General features: G+C 36.8%; 1 protein-coding gene across 6 annotated transcripts in view; it reads left to right on the top strand.

Annotated features, from left to right (window-relative positions):
* The window catches only part of MIS18BP1 (MIS18 binding protein 1), a 57,691-nt gene that overhangs the window by 20,222 nt on the left and 16,680 nt on the right, over positions 1-20,789 (top strand). For all 6 annotated transcript variants that reach the window (XM_019451917.2, XM_019451911.2, XM_019451912.2 and 3 more), the window contains 7 exons: positions 7,544-7,617; positions 9,568-9,698; positions 11,973-12,060; positions 13,038-13,195; positions 13,815-13,966; positions 14,438-14,534; positions 16,791-17,658. In XM_019451917.2, the coding sequence (XP_019307462.2) occupies positions 7,544-7,617; positions 9,568-9,698; positions 11,973-12,060; positions 13,038-13,195; positions 13,815-13,966; positions 14,438-14,534; positions 16,791-17,658 (1,568 nt within the window). The remainder of the gene's footprint in view (positions 1-7,543; positions 7,618-9,567; positions 9,699-11,972; positions 12,061-13,037; positions 13,196-13,814; positions 13,967-14,437; positions 14,535-16,790; positions 17,659-20,789) is intronic.

Here is a 20,789-nt window from a genome sequence, read left to right as displayed (position 1 = left end):
ACTGTCTTTTTTCCATTGGATATTCTTTCCTGCTTTGTCAGAGATTAGTTGGCCATACTTTTGTGGGTCCAATTCTGGAGTCTCTTTTCTATTCCATTGGTCTATGTGTCTGTTTTTGTGCCAATACCATGCTGTCTTGATGATTATAGCTTTGTAGTAGAGGCTAAAAGTCTGGGATTGTGATGCCTCCCACTTTGGTTTTCTTCAGTATTACCTTGGCTATTTGGGGTCTTTTGTGGTTCCATACAAATTTTAGAATTGTTTGTTCTAGTTTTGAGAAGAATGCCAGTGCAGTTTTGATTGGAATTGCATTGAATGTGTAGATTGTTTTGGGTAGTATTAACGTTTTAACAATATTTATTCTTCGAATCCATGAGCATGGAATGTTTTTCCATTTCTTTGTATCTTCTTCAGTTTCCTTCATAAGCTTCCTATAGTTTTCAGCATACAGATCTTTTACCTCTTTGGTTAGGTTTATTTCTAGATATTTTGTGGTTCTGGGTGCAACTGTGAATGGGATCAGTTTCTTTATTTCCCTTTCTGTTGCTTCATTATTGGTGTATAAAAATGCAACCAATTTCTGTACATTGATTTGGTACCCTGTGACTTTGCTGAATTCATGTATCAGTTCCAGCAGACTTTTGGAGTCTGTGAGGTTTTCCATGTAGAGTATCATGTTGTCTGTGAAAAGTGAAAGTTTGACTTCATCTTTGCCAATTTTGATGCCTTTGATTTCCTTTTGTTGTCTGATTGCTGATGCTAGGACTTCCAATTCTATGTTAAACGACAGTGGTGGGAGTGGACATCCCTGTTGTGTTGCTGATCTCAGGCGGAAAGTTCTCAGTTTTTCCGCATTGAGGATATTCACTGTGGGCTTTTCATAAGTGACTCTTATGATGTTTAAGTATGTTCCTTGTATCCCAACTTTCTGGAGGGCTTTTATTAAGAAAGGATGCTGTATTTTGTCAAATGCTTTTTCTACATCTAGTGACAGGATCATATGGTTCTTATCTTTTATTAATATGATGTATCACATTGATTGATTTGCAAATATTGAACCAGCCCTGCAACCCAGGAATGAATCCCACTTGATCATGGTGAATAATTCTTTTTATATGCTGTTGAATTCAATTTGCTAGTATCTTGTTGAGAATTTTTGCATCCATATTCATCAGGGATATTGGCCTGTAGTTCTTGTTTTTTGCTGGGTTTCTCTGGTTTGGAAATCAAAGTAATGGTGGCTTCATAGAATAAGTCTGGAAGTTTTCCTTCCCTTTCTGTTTTTTGGAACAGCTTGAGAAAGATAGGTATTATCTCTGCTTAAATGTCCGGTAGAATTCCAGGGAAGCCATCTGGTCCTGGAGTTTTATTTGTTGGGAGATTTTTATTTTTATTTTTTAATGTTTATTTATTTTTGACAGAGAGAGAGAGACAGAGCATGAGTGGGGGAGGGGCAGAGAGAGAGGGAGACACAAAATCCAAAGCAAGCTCCAGGCTTTGAGGTGTCAGCACAGAGCCTGACATGGGGCTCGAACTCACAGACCGTGAGATCATGACCTGAGCCAAAGTCGGACGCTCAACTGACTGAGCCCCATCCAGGTGCCCCATTTGGGAGATTTTTGATAACTGATTTAATATCTTCCCTATTTATGGGCCTGTTCAAATTTTCTATTTCTTCCCATTTGAGTTTTGGAACTGTGTGGGTGCTTAGGAATTTGTCCGTTTCTTCCAGGTTGTCCAGTTTGTTGGCATATAATTTTTCATAGTATTCCCTGAAAATTTCTCAGGGATTGATTGTAATAATTTCATTTTCATTTGTGATTTTATCTATTTGGGTCCTCTCTCTTTTCTTTTTGAGAAGCCTGGCTAGAGGTTTATCAATTTTGCTTATTTTTTCAAAAAACCAACTCTTGGTTTCATTGATCTGATCTACTGTTTTTTTTTGGATTCTGTATTGTTTATTTCTGCTCTGATCTTTATTATTTCTCTTTTTCTGCTGGGTTTGAGGTGTCTTTGCAGTTTTGCTTCTAGTTTCTTTAGGTGTGCTATTCGATTTTGTATTTGGGATTTTTCTTGTTTCTTGAGATAGGCCTGGATTGCAATGCATTTTCCTCTCAGGACTGCCTTCGCTGCATCCCAAAGCGTTTGAATTGTTGTATTTTCATTTTGTTTCCATATATTTTTTAATTTCTTCTCTAATTGCCTGGTTGACCCATTCATTCTTTAGTAGGATGTTCTTTAACCTCCATGCTTTTGGAGGTTTTCCAGACTTTTTCCTGTGGTTGATTTCAAACTTCATAGCATTGTGATCTGAAAGTGTGCATGGTATGATCTCAGTTATTTTATACTTATTAAAGGCTGTTTTGTGGCCCAGTATGTGATCTATCTTAGAGAATTTCCATGTGCACTCAAGAAGAAAGTATATTTTGTTGCTTTGGAATGCAGAGTTCTAAATATATCTGTCAAGTCTATCCGGTCCAATGTATCATTCAGGGTTCTTGTTTCTTTATTGATTCTCTGTCTAGATGATCTGTCCATTGTTGTAAGTAGAGTATTAATGTCCCCTGTAGTTACCACATTCTTATCAGTAAGATTGCTCATGTTTGTGATTGTTTTATATATTTGGGTGTTGCCGAATTCGGTGCATAGACATTTATAATTGTTTGCTTTTCCTGATGGATAGACCCTGTAATTATTATATAATGCCCTTCTTCATCTCTTGTTACAGCCTTTAATTTAAAGTCGAGTTTGTTTGATGTAAGTATGGCTACTCCAGCTTTCTTTTGACTTCCAGTAACATGACAGTTCTCCATCCCCTCACTTTCAATCTGAAGGTGTCCTCAGGTCTAAAATGAGTCTCTTGTAGACAGCAGAGAGATGGGTCTTTTTTTGTCCATTCTGATACCCTCTGTCTTTTGGTTGGAGTATTTAGTCCATTTACATTCAGTGTTATTATTGACAGATATGGGTTTAGAGTCATTGTGATGTCTGTAGGTTTCATGCTTGTAGTGATGTCTCTGGTACTTTGTGGTCCTTGCAACATTTCACTCGCAGAGTTCCCCTTAGGATCTCTTGTAGGGCTGGTTTAGTGGTGATGAATTCCTTCAGTTTTTGTTTGTTTGGGAAAACCTTTATCTTTCCTATTCTGAATTACAGGCTTGCTGGATAAAGGATTCTTGGCTACATATTTTTCCTGTTCATCACATTGAAGATTTCCTGGCATTCCTTTCTGGCCTGCCAAGTTTCAGTACATAAGTCTGCTACTACCCTTATATGTCTACCTTTGTATGTTAAGGCCTGTTTATCCCTAGCTGCTTTCAGAATTCTCTCCTTATTCTTGTATTTTGCCACTTTCACTATGATATGTCATGCAGCAGATCGATTCAAGTTTCATCTGATGGGAGTACTCTGTGCATCTTGGATTTCACTGCCTGTTTCCTTCCCCAGATTGGGGAAGTTCTCAGCTATGAATTGTTCAAGTACATCTTCAGCCCTTTTCTTTCTCTTTTCATCTTCTGGAATTTCTATGATACAGATATTCTTCCATTTGATTGCACCCCTTAGTTCTCTAATCCTCCCCTCGTATTCCTGGATTTTTTAATCTTTTTCTCAGCTTCCTCTTTTTCCATAATTTTATCTTCTCATTCACCTATTCTCCCCTCTGCCTCTTCAGTCCACACTGTGGCCACCTCAGTTTTATTTTGCACTTCATTTATAGCATTTTTTCATTCATCATGACTGTTTTTGAGTCCCTTGATCTCTGTAGCAGTAGATTCTCTGCTGTCCTCTGTGCTTTTTTCAAGCCCAGCAATTAATTTTATGACTATTATTCTAAATTCTTGTTCACTTATATCACTTAAATTGGTTTGATTAGTTCATTAGCTGTTGCTACTTACTGGAATTTCTTTTGAGGAGAATTCTTCCGTTTCATCATTTTGGCTAGTTTTCTGTCCCTTATGTGTTTTAAAAGCTTGTTGTGTGCTCTGCACCTGCGAGCACTGCTATATTAAAGGAGGGTCATACACTGTCCACAGCCTGGCCCTTCAGGAGGTGTTTTTTCGAAGATTGTTACTTGCTCTCTGTTGTTGTGACTTTGGTTATTTATTACTCTACTCTTAGTGATATTTTGGACCCCCCACCAGGTGTGCTTTGATTTGTTCTTTGGATTAGCCCTGTAAAGAAGAACAGATAGACAAACAGGAGACAAAAACATGCAAACACACAAACAACACAAACAAACAAATAAACAAAAACAAAAATCTAAAGACTAAAAACAAGAAACCCCAAAACACCAACTATAAGTAATGAAGAGGGTGGAGGCAGTGCTGAAGGAGGAGCACATACAAAGAGAGAAATGACAGGAGGCGGGGGTTGGGGGGGAGAAAAAATAAACATTGACGAGGCAGAGAGACTAAAAGGCTTAATCCAGAGAGAGAGAAAGGAAAATAAAGAAGGAGGCGGAGAAAATGAAACAAAGATAAAGTTACCTAGACAGAGAAACTATATGGCTTGATTATTTCAGAGAGAGAGAAGGGAGTGTTAAGAAGGAGGTGTAGAACATGTATCAAGACAATGGATTGAATATGTCTGTTTAGACCAATAACCAGAGTAACCAGCCTAGGGGAAGGAAGAGATAAGGAGGAGAAATGGGGTGGGTAGAATATATCTATATATCCAGAATTGACCTAGAGTTAATCCAGGCAACGCTGCTGCACTTGTTTGGAGGAGCTGTCCGCAGGGTCTGTCCCGCTCTGGTAGATAGGCAGTTAGTTACCCAGTGCAAAGGGGCATGGTTTGGTGTAGTCTGGACCCACCTCCACTGTGGGCCCCTTGAGTGATCCCTGAGGCCCTGCCTTGGTGGTGGTGGTGGTGGTGGTGGCGGCAGCGGGGAGATGGTGATTCCCTAGTCTCTTCTCCACAGAGCTGGACCCGGTGGACTCAGTTTGAGTCATCCTCACTGTGCCATGGCTGCAGACGGGGCATTCCTTCTCTCTCTGCCAACTCCCCTGACCCTGTGCTTGGCTAGGACTCAAAGTCCCGTTCCGTGCACTCTGGCACTGGGGAAGCTTCTCTCAATGCAGCCCGATGTGTGGTCCCGGCTGGATATGTCTGTGCCTCCGCACTTCAGGGAAGATTGCCTTCTCCTACTGCAGACTGCACCGCAGTACTTGCTGCCAGGGGTGGTGAACGCAGGCGGACACAGGCAGGCTTTGTCTTTTCCCATAGCACTCCAGGGAGGGGGCCACTTTCTCCTATTGTAGAATGCGCAGCCAGCCGACCTACCTTGCTGGGGAGCCCCTTGGGGTGGCAGACACAGGCAGGCTTTGTCTTTTCCCACAGCACTCCAGGGAGGGGGCCTCCTTCTCCTACTGCGGCCTGTGTCCTCAGCCCAGCCACTGAGCCCGGGGATGGCAGACGCAGGCAGGCTTTGTACTATCGCGCAGCCCCCCAGGGAGGGAATCACTTTCTCCAACTGCGGACTGCTCCCCTGACCTACCCAGGTGCGTGGACAGGCAGCCGACCCCAGTGCAAAGAAAGCCCCTCAGTTAGAGATAGGATCCCTCTCAGTCTCAGTCTGAGGTCTTTCTCCTGGCCAGATATGGTCCTGCACTTCCCTAGCCGCTTTTTCTGTTTCCTTTGTTTTTCTGCGGAAGGGAGTCTCTCACCTCCGTGCCCACACAGCCCTTTTTATCTCCCCCAGTTCGCAGTCACCCACCTATCTTTTCTCCAGTTTTCCTGTTTTCTTCCTGGTAGATTCAGTCTCTTTTCCTCCCAGGCTCTGGGGTTCAAAGTCCTCTGGCTTCTGCACTTCTTTCTTTGAGAGACACGGGAAGTATGGATCCCCCTACGTCTCCCCTTGTACTTATTTTTGATAATTATCACTGGCAAACATTATTTGTCCATTTGTTTGGATATAACCACCACCAGTCGACTTGCTTCCACACATCCTCTCCCCCCTCAACCCCTGTGCTTATACGTGCATGCACACACACATTACACATTTGCTCTAATAGGGCAGCCGTTTTATTTTGTTTCTTGCCAAAACCCACTGCCTAAAACAGTGCCTGGCACATAGTAGAGCTCAAGAAATATTTGCTGAATGACTATGAATAAACATTTTGATATTTTATGTAAGCAGGATGGCACAAGATACTAGAGCCAGAATTCCCAAATTTGTAACCCCACTGTGCCCCTCACTAGCTGCATGTGACATGGACAAGGTATTTAACTAGACTTTGTAGTTTTTCTTTATAAAATGAGGATAATATTACCTGCCTCCTAGTGTTACAAGGTTAACATGAGTCATTGAATCTAAGGTGCTTGGAGCACTGCCTAGTGGTTTTTATTTTTAATATCATCTACATCTGTCAGTTCTTTGATCTATTTTAGGTAGTTCCAGATGTGGAAGTGTTAAAAAGAAAAAAGGAATTTCATTGCCTGTTCCCCAAGTTCTACCTGTAACTTTAAAAATGAACATAACTGAGGAAAAAAAATAAAAATTAAAATGAACATAATTGAGAAGTGCAATAATTAAGAGCACCTTCCATTTTAGCACATTTTTCTGGCTTAGCATAAAACTACCACTGAAGAATTTATCTTTATAAATTTGTAATTTTTTATATGTAAAGTAAATGGCTACTCAAATTATTTTATGACTTTTGCTGAATTTCTCATCAGAAATAGTTCAGTGTTAAATTGTTAGTCAATAAAAGCAATTCCTTAATACAGACATTCATAGAAATTTTCCTCTACAATTGTATTTTGTCCTAAAATAAAGAATTTTCTGAGCTGTTTAGATGTTTGCTTTGGGATAGATTGCTGTTAAATACAGATTATTAGCAATCACCTTCATAGTTTAGAAAAAACTGAATGCAACTCAAAATCAACCTTGCAAAAACAAAATGCTGTGTTTTTTAGGGGATAAGAGTAACGGTGAAGTGTATACTATATAACTGATTCTTTTTTCTAAGTTAGGTCTTTTGTCTTTAATGGATACCTTAGAATTTTAGGTAATTTTTTTTCTCCAGTGGTGGAAATATTTGACATAATATTTGAAGTATAATTGATTTTGGATTGGAGAGCAAATTATGCAGTATAACCCCCATTCATTCTCCCTCTTTTCTGTTTCATTATATATAAGAGTTTTTACCTTATTACTATTAAAAAAAATTTTTTTAATGTTTATTTATTTTTGAGAGGGAGACAGAGAATGTGAGCAGGGGAAGGGCAGAGAGAGGGAGATACAGAATCCGAAGCAGGCTCCAAGCTCTGAGCTGTCAGCACAGAGCCTGATGCGGGGCTCGAACTCACAAACTGTGAGATCATGACCCAGGCTGTGGTTGGACACTTAACCGACTTAGCCACCCAGGCACCCCATGCCTTATTACTATTTGAAATAGAATGTGATTCTTATATAGATGAGCACTAAGGAATCATTTGCATTACTTATATGAGTTTTTCTTTTAATTTAATGTAAATTGATTTTGTAATATTTATGCTACAAGTAATACAGGGAATATATACTTCATTTTATGCTGATTAGGTGGTCCAACTACAGGAATGGATGATTAAAGTCATCAATAATAATACTGCTATATGTGTAGAAGGAAAATTGACGTAAGTATAACATTTCAATATTTTATAAAATGTATAACAAAATAAGATACTCATGTATAAGAGCTTAAAGGAGATTGATGGAAAATAGCATCCTCCTACAAAACAAAAGACTGTCTAACAAGTTTACAGACTGAAGACAGGAAAGTAAAATGACTATGCAGTACCTGACCATGTTGATTGTGAACAGCTTTCTTGGTTTTGCCTGTTAAGTTACTTTTAGAATAGTAACAGCTCAAATTTATATACACAGTGCTTTATTTTTTTTTCAGAGGTTCTAATAAGTGGACTGGTATTCTCTGCTTAATTACATATAGTTAGCTAATATTTACTACATGCATTTCAGTTCAGATTCTCACATGTAAATTGGGACAACCAGATTTAAATTACTGATCCAGAAAAGGAATCAGAATTATTTAAAACTTTGCCATACAGCTACATATTAGGTAATCATTGGCACTTTCTGGTTCTCCCTAAAGCAAAAGTATCATCAGGTAAGTGGGCTTTGCCTAATTCTGCTACTCTCTTACCACCATTTCCTTTTTTTCGAAACCAATTTCTTAGTGGTACAATGTTTGTAATAAAAGGTTGTAATAAAATAATACAGGATATTACTGGTCAGGGTACTTACCTAGAAGTTTGTAAGTTGATTATTTAAAATCTGCCTTTCCCACTCTATTTCTGCTTGTCTTGTGCCCATTTCCTTAATATCAAAGAGACAGTCTATGTTGCCTTTGTTGGAATCCCTTTTGCTGCTATCTTCCAAGCTATATGACCTGGACAAGTTACTTATCCTTTTTCAGTTTCAGTCTCTTTCTCTGTGCAGTGGTGATAATAACATTACCCATTCTTGCGTTATTTTGAGTATTAAATTAATATTTGTAAGACTTGAAGACAGTGCTTTTAGAGTGCTATTTAAATGTTAGTTAAATAAAATAAAAAGGAACAAGATCACTGTATTAAAATAGTAGGAGTTTAATCCCATTTGACCAAATGAAAGGAACTTCACTGTCATATTATGCTTGTATTTAGTATGTTTATCTGATGAATTGGGAGTGTTCAACATCTATCTAATACATCTTAAAGTTTTGTTCTTTCTGTTTTATATTCTTAGCATCATTTAAGGAAATAAGAAGAGTAGATTTATGGGTTAGTGATTTGATTCTACAGTTTGTTTTTTTCCCAACTGGAACCTCTTTTTGGTACTTTTTAAAGAGGAAGGTAAAAACACTTGGCTGTGTAGTGAGGGTAAAAAAAACCCGCAAGAGGGGCGCCTGGGTGGCGCAGTCGGTTAAGCGTCCGACTTCAGCCAGGTCACGATCTCGCGGTCTGTGAGTTCGAGCCCCGCGTCAGGCTCTGGGCTGATGGCTCGGAGCCTGGAGCCTGTTTCCGATTCTGTGTCTCCCTCTCTTTCTCTGCCCCTCCCCCGTTCATGCTCTGTCTCTCTCTGTCCCAAAAATAAATAAAAAATGTTGAAAAAAAAAAAATTAAAAAAAAAAAATAAATTAATTAAAAAAAAAAAAAAAAACCCGCAAGATTAGAGGGATCCAAACTATATAACTGCATGAAATCTAACACAGTATAGGCTCTGAGGAGAGGGACAGGAAAATCATTCTTTGGAAAGTTGGCATCAGTTAAGATGAAGTTGCAGGCATTGTCAGCATCAGTTATTTAGAGAAGGCCCCTGCTTCCTTGATGAGGATAAATTTTATATTAGTGGTTTGGTTTGGCCACAGTACAGTTTGGCACATATTCTGAGGATCACATTAGCAAGGCAGTTGAGTTCTGCAATGTTTGGCCCTCAGATGTTTTGTAATTAGATGAATAACACTGCGAATGTAGCTGGAGTGCAAATTTATTACTTTTTAGTATAATTTGTATGCTTATATATGTACATTGTGATTATTGGTAAAATGTGAATATTTTGGCCTTAACTACGCTATTTTCTCCTAGAGACATCACTAACATATATTGGCACAGTAATGTAATTATAGAACGGATTAAGCACAACAAACTTAAGACTTTATCAGGCAACATTTATATATTAAAAGGGATGATAGACCGGATTTCCATGAAAGAAGCAGGTAATGACTGACATTATTAGTTGATAAATTACTTTCAGTGAAGCAGTTAACCATATTTCTAACTGATATATATGTTTTTACTCTTAATTAGGTGTTTTAAAATGATGAATCAATCAAAACTAAGTTTTAAAACAGAATTGACCACATTATGTAAAACTATTATATGTGTTGGTCATTTTTCCCTAATTTAATCACCCTTATTGACAGTTTGAGTCGGTCTAGTGATTTTAAAAAGTTCATGTGAGATATTATAAGGCTATAATTTAACTAGTTTATTGAACCTGCCCAGTACAACCCCATTCCTGGTATAATCTAATTTTCTGTCTATGCCTTGAACACGGTAATGTGGCTGAAGAAAAACACACCTGAGCATTCTACTTTAAGATGGTGATTACCAGCAAAAATTGTGGTCTCTTAGTGCCATTTGGTATCCTACCACATTTCCCTAATGCATTCACTCTCCCATCCTCCTTAGTGACTATTGCATATTTTTACAAATTTTCAATTCCTCCTTTCTCCCACTCACAGGGGAGGTGGCAGGGAGGGGAGCACCTTAGCAATAGAAACAATCAGAAGAGAACTTCACCATCACCTAACTGACCTGCTTGCATCTATATCTGTTTTTGTTATGAATGAACTGTTCATGTTGTCTTTGTCAGCCTCTCCATTTGTACTCTATTTCTCATTTTTTCTCTTACTCAAGGATATCGCTCTAGTAATTCTCCCTTCTCCTGTCAAAACAAAAACAAACAAAAAAGTCTTTTAACTCCACTTATTTCAGCCACTGTTTGCTCTTAGTTACAGCAAAACAACTCAGAAGATTTGTTATATCTAATTCCTTGAATTCTTTCCCACTTTTAAAAAATTCTCTTTAATCATGCCTTAAACCCCAAATCTTTACCAAACAGCCCTTATCACAGTTACCAGTGGCCCCCACATTGTTAAATCCAATATATGTTTACTGCACTTAATCACACTTACTTCCTTTTAATTCCTTATTTGCCTTCTGGAACACCATATTCCAATTTTCATGCCACCTCACTTCCTGTTCCTTCTTAGTTTATTTGCTTATTTTGCTCTTTCTTCTTTGCCTCTGAATAATAGGATAGACTAGAGCTCTTTCCACACTCAGTGCTGTGTTGATTTCTTTTAGGCTTTAATCTATATGATGACAAATGCCAAATTTATGTCTCTTACCAAAAATACTCCTCAAGCCACCCAACTCATTTTCCATCTGCCCATTTGACATCTCCACTAGGATATCTACAGGCATCTCAAACTTCATGTGTCTAAAACCTGATTTCTCTGAAATCTGTTTAATGGTCTTCCCCCTTTCTTTGTTTCCAGTGGCTAGCCAGAATCCTTGGAGAGATCTTAAATCCTTTTTCTCTCACACCCACATCTAGTGGGTAGGTACATCCTATTGGCATTATCTCCAAAAATATATCCAGAACCCAGGCCTCTCCTGACCTCTATGGTATATACATCTCCCTTATCTTTTGTCTGAATGATTACAAAATCCTAACTGGTCTCGTTATTTCTTCACTTTTACTTCCACAGACTTCTCAAAATAGCAGCTAATACAGTCCTGTTAAAGTGAGTCAAATCCTGTGGCTCCTCTGCTCACAATCTTCATATAGCTTCCCATTTCACCCACAGTCAAAGACTAGGTCATGAAGTGACCACAAGGCCTTATAATCTTTCATGTTCCTCCACTGTTCCTACTCCCTTCTGAAGAGCCTCCTAGTGCTAGCCTTTCTTCACTCTGCTCCATCTGCACTAATTTTTACAGACAGGCCAGGCACACACACACCATAGCTTTTTGCTTTGTCCCTTTTGCTTCCAGTGTTTTAATCCCCTATTAAACTCACTACCTCATGTCCTTCAGAGCTTTACTCAAATGATGCTATTTCAGTAAGAACCTCTCTGTCTTTTAAAAGTGCAATCTGCTTCCCATTCCTCCCTCAGCATAAATACACTAATACTCCTTGACCCATTAAGTGCATAATTTTTCTCCATAGCATTGATGACCATCTAACAAAAAAAAAAATGTATGTTTATTGGTTTGCTTTCTGTTTGACATGAAAAGGCAGGTTCCATGAAGGCAGGGATTTTTGTTTCATTTTGTTGACTGATGAATCCTTAGTATTTGTGGCTGTGCCTGGCCCACAGTTAGCAATAAGTGTATATGTTTTTAATGACTTAGTGAACCAATTACATGCCTTTAAAATTTTTGGCTTTTAGGTAATTTTTTGTTTGTTTTTTGTTGAATAGGATATCCAAATTATCTCATAAGGAAGTTTATGTTTGGCTTTCCAGAAAAGTGGAAAGAGCATATTGATAATTTTCTGGAACAATTAAGGTAAAGTACTCCTTAACTTTTTAAAAACTAACTTTATTGAGGTATAATTTGCATTTGATAAAATGTGCCCGTTTTGGGTATAAAATTGGAGGTTTTACAAATGTATCTTTTCATGTAACCAATGTAAATTGGTTTTCTTTTTTTTTTTCTGCAAATGACAGTTTTGAAGTAGTTCTCTTGATCTTGGATCTTTAGAAAGCAATAGTTTACTAGAATTTCTGTCATATGAAATAAATGTAAAAGGAAAATAACAGTGTTGACATTTCAGGAAGCATCCTCATTCACCCACCCTTTGAGAGGGTGTACCTATTAAACATGAGTGTAAAGTTCTTGGTCCTTTTTCTTTCATTCATTCCTTCAGAAGTTAATATCAGTTGTTTAGCACACACTGTATTGGCACAGGGAAAGCAAAGAAAATTTGATTAATTCTTGCCCTTAAGGAACTCATAGGGGATACTGTGATATAAGTTAATTAATCATAGTACAATATAATAACTTCGAATGGGGGGGACAGTTTTTTCCTGTAAAGAGCCAGATAGGAAGTGTTTTTATGGGCATGCTGCCTCTATTGCAACTGTTCAACTCTGCCTTTGTAGCAGAAGAGCAGCCATAGACAGTAGTTGAATGAATGTGGTGGTGTGGATGAATGTGGTGAAATAAATAAAATTTATTTCCAAAAATAGGTAATGGCAGGATTTGTCCTGTAATTTTTTTACAGGATTAGCTTAAGTAGAGATGTAAGAGTGCATAGAGTAGGAAGCACTTGAGTTTTATTTGATTCTTTTGACTTAAGACCTTATACCTAAGTTCTTTGTGGGGGAAAGGGTAGAATCATGAAGACTTAAATAATGTAAGATTAAAGGTAATCTTTGCTGGGCGCATAAAACTTTATCTGAGGGACTTTATTTAAATTTAGTTTTTTTGTTTTAGTTTTTTGAGATAAAAATTAAAGGAAAAATATTACACTTGTGTTTTAGGGCTTGTGAAAAGAAAGAGAGAAAGGCCAGACAAAAACAGAAAACTGGAAAATTTGTCCCTAACGTACAAAAATCAGCGAAAAATAATGCAAGAGAAAACCAAACAGATGTTCTGCAAAGAGCCAGCACCACTTACGACATTGATTGTTGTCATTTGGGTATGTCTCTTCTTTTCTGCTGATATAGTGGTAAATTCTTACATGAGCTCCATATTTATCTGTTTATAGTTTATATTGTATTGAGTTTTTGACTTGTACTGCCTTGAAATTATTTTTTAATACTTAAAAAACTGTAGTGCAGTCTGCTCATAGCATTCAGCTTTTTTTTTTTTTTTTTTTTTTTAAAGAGAAGGAGAGAACACATGTGCCTGAACTGGGGAGAGGGGCAGAGTGAGGGAGAGAGAAAATCGTAAGCACGCTCCATGCTCAGCACAAAGCCCAACACAGGTCTTGGTCCCACAAACCATGAGATCATGACCTGAGCTGAAATCAAGGGTTGAACGCTCAACCAACTGAGCCCACCCCAGGCGCCTGGATTTTTCTTTTTTTTTTTTTTTGAATGTCCATTACTATAAAGGTAGCTGGCAGAACTTTTTTGTGTTCACTCTTTGCCAAAACTATAATCTGACTAACATCCCATCGCACCCTCCCTGCTGGAAAAAAGTATGAACATTAACCTACAGCCCTTGCTAGATAATATTTCGAAAGTGAATTCTTTAATATGGAAAGGCAGCTTATATATAATAATTTATTGAAATCTCCATCTTTGTACTCATAGAACTGAAGAATGGTAAGCGCAGGAGGTTGCCAGCAGCCCCAGAATTAAACGTGTGCCATGATAATTGCCAAAATAAACCACGATTAAGGCTCTCAGATGACCAAAGGCATAATACTTGTCAAAATGGAGGAGAAAATGACTTAACTGATCAGGTAAACTTTTACTATACCCTATGATACGAAGAGTGATGGTGTGATGCTACTAAAAAGTTTTGGGACCAAATCAGAAATCATTTTGTTTGTTAAGTATCTGTTAAGTATCAGCTTAACAATCAGTTTGGCAATGTCTTGCTTGATACTTATTTTCTCAGTGTCTCATTGGGAAAGTGTAATCAGTAATAACAGAAAGGTTAGCTCTTAGAGTTAGGGTTAAAGTGTGTGTGTGTGTTTGCACCTAACAAATCACATGTATTAAATTTATAAAAGAAATATCTAAGATAGTGGATGCCCACATGGTGCTTCCAAAGCTCAGGCTCTGGCAAATGAGTTTCTAAATACCTCCACTAATGAAATTTGTAGAACGGCAAGTACCTAGATACTTGTATGCTTGATACATAATGTGAAAATGCTTGAGGTCATGTTTATAGATAGTAGTTGTTAAAAAGCTAACTTTTTGTTTTGAAGGAAATAATTGGAAAGAAAGCATACGAAAAGTTGTCTTCAAAGAAACTTGAAAATTGCGAAAGAACAAATGAAAGGATAATTAAAAGTCAGAAGCAAGGTGATATATCTTTATTGGTTTTATAATAAGCATACAGCTCTTATTTGAAATGTTTTTAATATAATAAAAGTGATGTCTTAAATTTCCAAATCTAAAAATGGCAAACTAAGTATTACAGTCATTATAAATGTCTGGGGATTTTTTATTGTTTTGTTGGTTTTTTTTTAGAATTACTTTTTTTTTCTTTAAAGCATAATTAACATAGTGTTACTAGTTTCAGATGTACAATAGGGTTTTGCTTTTCTATACAGCATGATTTGCTGTAAAATCCATTACATTAGTAACAAAATCCATTACATTACATACCATACATATTTACTTGTAGGTTTGCCTCCCTTTATCTTGGCACTAAATAATTTTTATTATTTATTTATTTATCTATTTAATTATTTAAACTGTATGTCCAACATGGGCTTAAACTCACAACCCCAAGATCAAGAGTCACATGCTCTACCAACTGAGCCAGCCAGGCTTCCCTAATCTTTTTGTTAAAAACAGAATTGTATATCATTTTAAATATGCTTTTTGGAATGTTTAAAGGCTATGAATCTCTTTATTAAATTAATGCCATAGTTTAGCTATGTGTGAGTGTGGATTTCCAGTATGATTTCATTGAAATCCTATATAACAGATTTAAAGAAACTTTTCTTGACACATTAGCAAGTTTGAAATTTCATATTGAGTTAAATCCATCAGCTTAGTAGCATTTTTTTGTATTTCTTCTTATAAGTGGAAAGTAGTGAAAGTGAAGAACATTTATAAGTGTTTAAAAGAAGTAGAGAGGAAGGCAATACTGTTTAGACTATCAGGATCATGTAACTTAGGTTAAAGTATCCAGAATAGCTTGAATCTTCATTCAAATTATTTAATAAAATGAATAAAAATATTTTAAAAGTGATTTGTTCAAAATTAGAAATTTCAAAATTTTCAAATTTCCCGTTAAACATTTGAGTCAGATTTATATGAGGAATTAAAAGAAAACACTTCCTTCACAAAGATAGATAATTCCATTGAGAAATCTTATAGAAACTTTGATTACCTTTTATCAGTACCACTTTTCCATGAATTATAATTTAGTGGCTTCTTTTCTCCCCAGCATTCAACATTACTCATCAGTCTTTAATTTTATCATTCATCTTGTAAAGTGGTACGTAACATGTGTAGGTCATTGAAGTATTTAACTAGGATGTGACAGTTTATAATTTGTATATATTTATAATTGCAATTGGATAATTTACAATTAGAAATTAAATTAGTTTGGCTTCTGGTTTCTTAAGTTTCAAATTAGAGAATTTCTCTCATTTTAATTTGCTTTCTTTAGTGACACAGTATAATAAAGATTCTCAATTTCTGGTTTGCTTGTTATCCATGATACTTCATGGAGTTTGGGTGAATCAGCAGAAATGTCTTTCCACGGCCACCACTGGGAATGAGAATAGGGCCATCCATACCTTTTGAGTTCCATATTCCCCTAATTAGGATAGCTTCCATTCCGTATATTAAATACCTAGTAAGGTTTTGCAACCTTACTGGTTTTCTTATGTCACCTAAATAAGATTTAACAAATACTGATTTATCATTTACTGTACATGTGAAAGACTCTGTACTAACTGCAAAAAAAAAAAAAAAAGAAAGAAAAAAAGATTCCAAAAGCGAAAACAAAATTCATACCATTAAGGATTTTTTTTTTCAGTCTACTTCAAAGACAAATTTGTTAAGTATAATGCAAGGCACATTGTCAAACATGGCATTATTTAAAAGTATTCTGGAAATTTGAAGGAGAGTTTTCATTCAAATGAGAGAATCAGGATAAAGTTTGTGGATTAGGTGGGTTATAGAATGGAATTGAAGCAGGTAGTGATTTGGTTTTTGAGTGAAGAAAACTTTCCATGTAGAATGATATTAGTGAAAAGTTGAGAATCAGGAAAACCGTGGTGTAGTAGACATAGAATTTGGCTCACATTTGAGTACAGTGAGAGATTAGAACTACATTGAAGGCCAGACAGAGGAACTTATATGTACACTAAGCAGACTTTAAGAAGTCAAGGACCGGTTGGTATAAAAAATATGTTTACAATTGAAGGGGCAGTAATCTGAATCAACCGGTGCTTCTGAAAAACTAATAATGACAGTAGTGTGTACAATGGAGTTTATGGAGAAAAAAAATATATATTTTATTTTAGAAAAAAAAAATCTGTGCTTTGTTTGTAGCTAATTTGAGATTTTGATCTTTGGTTTTGTCTTATGAAATTAAAGAGAGAACTGAAGAATCGAATGTATCCATTGACATTCTGACCTTAAGGCAACCGTTTTTCTTGGACGAAGAAAGAAAATGTATGGCTCTTAATCCGAAGAAAGCTTATATTTTAATGACACCACTTAAATCTAAAAAAGTGATAGAACAAAAATGCATGAAGTATAATCTGTCTTATAGCACTATTAAAGCAGTTACAGATTTTGCAGTGCCAAAGCATCAAAAAGAAAGTAAATCAGACTTCAGTGAAACTACCAGTTTGATCAGTAAGCCCACAAAAACCTTCAAAAATGCATTTGAGTTTAGTGAGGGCCATGAAAGTAAAAACAAGGAAGACTGCAGTGAATGTGATTTACTCACTGTCAACCAGAAAATCAAAATATCTAGTCCTAAAAAAGGACAAATGGTCACCTCTGACTTTAAGAAAAATGCAAGGTTGTTACCAAAATCGAAGAAAATAAAAAATGTGTCTATGTCATTTTACAAGCAGCAGTCCTCATCAGATTTGTCTAGTGAAGAGAGTGAAACAGAAAAGGGAATTAGAAGGAAAGCTGCAGTTGCTAAGAAAAATACAGCAAGAAATCCTGAAGAAACAGTGGTTCACCTGAGGAAAAGCACAAGAAACACCACAAGGAAAATCCCAGTGATTTCTGAATCTGAAACTGAAGAAAGTGAAAGTGAATTTTATATCAAACAAAAGAAAGCTAGATGTTCTGCTAAAGAAAATCTTCAGAAGTCTGGTATTAGGAATGAGTTTCCAGTTATTGAGGCGATCAGATCTGATGAGACAAACAGGCATCCCTTTGAATGTTTTCCTGGTTTAATTCAGGATGAGGAATGGAATGAGAAGGAATTACAGAAACTTCATTGGTAAGTAGTTAGATTTGACTCTGAAATATCTAGAGTGGCCACACAACAGTCGAAGACGTAAAAATTCCAATAAAGGGCTGATTTAGTGACCTCTAATCATTAAAATGGAAAATATCCAAAAACACATGGAGAGAAATAACAATTTATACAAAGAATATAGGGAAAATACAGATAAAACTTCTAACTAGGTACCTTGTGGCCATCTCTACAACTTGCACATGAGCAAAGGAAAAGTTAACCTTCTTTTCTTTCCATTTAATATTTCAAGACAGCTACCCTCCCCCTCAGGAAAAGGGTAACTGTGTGGGGGATGGATGTGTCATTTATCTTGATTGTGGTGATCATTTCCCCATGAAATGTATATAAAGTGATCCCATGTACACTGTATACAGTATAATTTATTTGCCACTTATACCTCAGGGTGTGGGAAAATATTTTAACATAGACAAATGCTGCTCTCTCAGATCTTCATATTTTAAGAAATATTTTATTGTTATTTTTTCTGTTTTAAAACCTTAAAGCTGAATTCAGACCTGCAGATTATTTAAGATGCTCTTTTCCCTGCATTTATAGAATAGAAATAGCCTCAAAAATTAGGTGATCCATCCAAGGTTTCATGGTTAGTGCTAGTAATAAACCAAGTATGACAAGAATTGGATTTGGCTACATAGCCTTGACAAGCAGTTTGAGTAGTGCAGTAGCACTGGAAGCTAAAACATAGCTGAGCAATGAAGAGTGAGTGAAAGAGTAAAAACAACCTAGGTGGACAACACAAGAAATTGGCAGTGATAGGGGACAACAAAATGGATAGGTAATAGAAGAATGTGAAGATAAGGGAAGACATATGTTTGATTGCTTGTTTGTAAGAGGACTCATGCCAGAGTATGGTGGTGTGTTGATGGAAATGATCTAGTAGAAAGGAAGATGTGATTGATCAGAGTGAAGAGCATAGAAACATACTACATTCAGTGATTCACTTGCTTGAGTACTCCCTAACCTTATAATATTTGGAATTTATTTTCAGATCTACCTTCTTGAAACACTATTCCTCAGGCATCTCTGTGCCACTACGCTCCTTTTTTAATTTCTTAAGTGTTCTTTCTCTGTCTTATCTTCAGGTAGTTAAGATAATTTTCCTTCTTCTCCATAGTTCTTGTTTTTGGATGCTTTCTTCCTATTATAATGTAGTCTTCAATGGTCTTTTCCTTCTATAGTTCTAACTTTACTCTTTGGACAGGGATTCCCAAGTCTGTATCTCTAGTTCTAAATTCTTATATTTAGATTTTTATTTCCCTTTGCCTGTTGGACATCTCTCTATAAATCTCATTTACAGAGATTCTCACTTAATATGTCAAAAACCAAACATTTTTCCCCTGCCTATCTACTTTGTCTGACATTCCTGATTCTGAAAATGGAATTCTTTCAGTCAACTAGGTTTAAACTCCTTGATCATTATTGATACCTCAGGTAGCCTCTGTCCCCCTGGCCCACTCCTGGGGATGAGGGGGTTACCCCTTCCCAGTGTTTTTTATTCCTGTGTAACTTTGTAAAAAAATAAAAAATAATAAATAAAATGAAAAGTAAAAATTAAAAAATCTAATTAGTTCCCAAGGAACTATAGATTTTCCCACAGGACCATTCCATCTGCACCCTTTCTTGACACTACTTTTTTTCAGACTTTTAATGCCTGCCTACTTTAATGGAAGTAGCCTTGTATTTGTACTTTGTTTTTTTCATCTGGTGATCTGTTTTATATATCTTCAGATTTGTGTTTCTTTAAATTTTTTTTCAAGTTTTATTTATTTTTGAGAGAGAGAGCATGAGTTGGGGAGAGGCAGAGAGAGAGGGAGACACAGAATCTGAAGTACTCTCCAGGCTCTGAGCTGTCAGCACAGAGCTCGATGTGGGGCTCTAACTCACAGACTGTGAGATCATGACCTGAGCTGAAGTCAGACGCTTAACAGACTGAGCCACCCAGGCGCCCCTCTCCAGATTAATTTTTGTGTTTTTTTTTTTAACGTTTATTTATTTTTGAGACAGAGAGAGACAGAGCATGAATGGGGGAGAGTCAGAGAGAGAGGGAAACACAGAATCTGAAATAGGCTCCAGGCTCCTAGCTGTCAGCACAGAGCCTGACACGGGGCTCGAACCCATGGACCGCGAGACCATGACCTGAGCCAAAGTCAGACACTTAACCGAGCCACCCAGGCGCCCCCAGGTTAGTTTTAATGTATAGTTGTGATTCTAACATCAGAAACCTTCACTGCATTCTTACTCATTTTCAAATTATATGGAGATCATTCTGCCTTAAATTGACAGCATATCATACTTTACCTTAATTATCTTTCCAGCTATCTCTCCTGTTGTTTCGTTATAGTAAAGGTTCTCAACGTTTACTGTATATCCATATCATCTAAGAAGATTATTTTAATACCTGAACTGCAAAGATTCCAGTTCCCAGTAAGATGAGGAAATCAGGAAAATGACTGAGCCACCCAGGCATTCCCAGAAAGACTAGAATTTTAAGTAACACTGAAGTGGGGGCAGATTTCCAGTTTTCCTCTGGTGTTCCTTAACCTAGATTAAGGCCACTTAAAAATTAAAAATTGTTGCTGAGGCAGGACTAAGAGAGTTCAAAGAAAAGCCTTATATTTTTGGCTTGAGGAAGAGGGAAGGGGACTACTAACACTCAGAAACAGTGAAAGAAATCCCCAGTTCTCTTTTTCTTTTCTCCTTTCTCTTATGGCCCAGTCTGCGTACAGTCCTGCAGGGGTAAAAATCACAGCAGCATATGGAGCCCATATGCACCTAAAATCCTGAAAGTAGGAAACCTTCTCTTCTGGAATATAGGACTCAGAAAGTGTAGGGCAACTTGTGTTACATGTTTCTTTTTCTGTCTTTTGTGCTTCACACTGCAGAAAGATGCGGTTGTGTGATATGTACTCCAGAGTTGGGTAACTAAAGCCCTAGCTTTCTGCCAAAGAACCAAAAACAGGAATCCTGGGGAACTAAAAGTTGCAAAGGGAAGATCTAGGGAAAACAACCTTATATAAAGTTGTTTATGAATTTTATTTATTTTTTTTTTAAATTTTTTTTAATGTTTATTTATTTTTGAGAGACAGAGTGCAAGC

Source organism: Panthera pardus, unplaced genomic scaffold (assembly GCF_024362965.1).
Source record: "Panthera pardus isolate Hobbes unplaced genomic scaffold, ASM2436296v1 HiC_scaffold_24, whole genome shotgun sequence".
Lineage (NCBI taxonomy): Eukaryota > Metazoa > Chordata > Mammalia > Carnivora > Felidae > Panthera > Panthera pardus.
The sequence above is the reverse complement of the archived record's forward strand: the minus strand, read 5'-3'. Positions and strand labels throughout refer to the sequence as shown.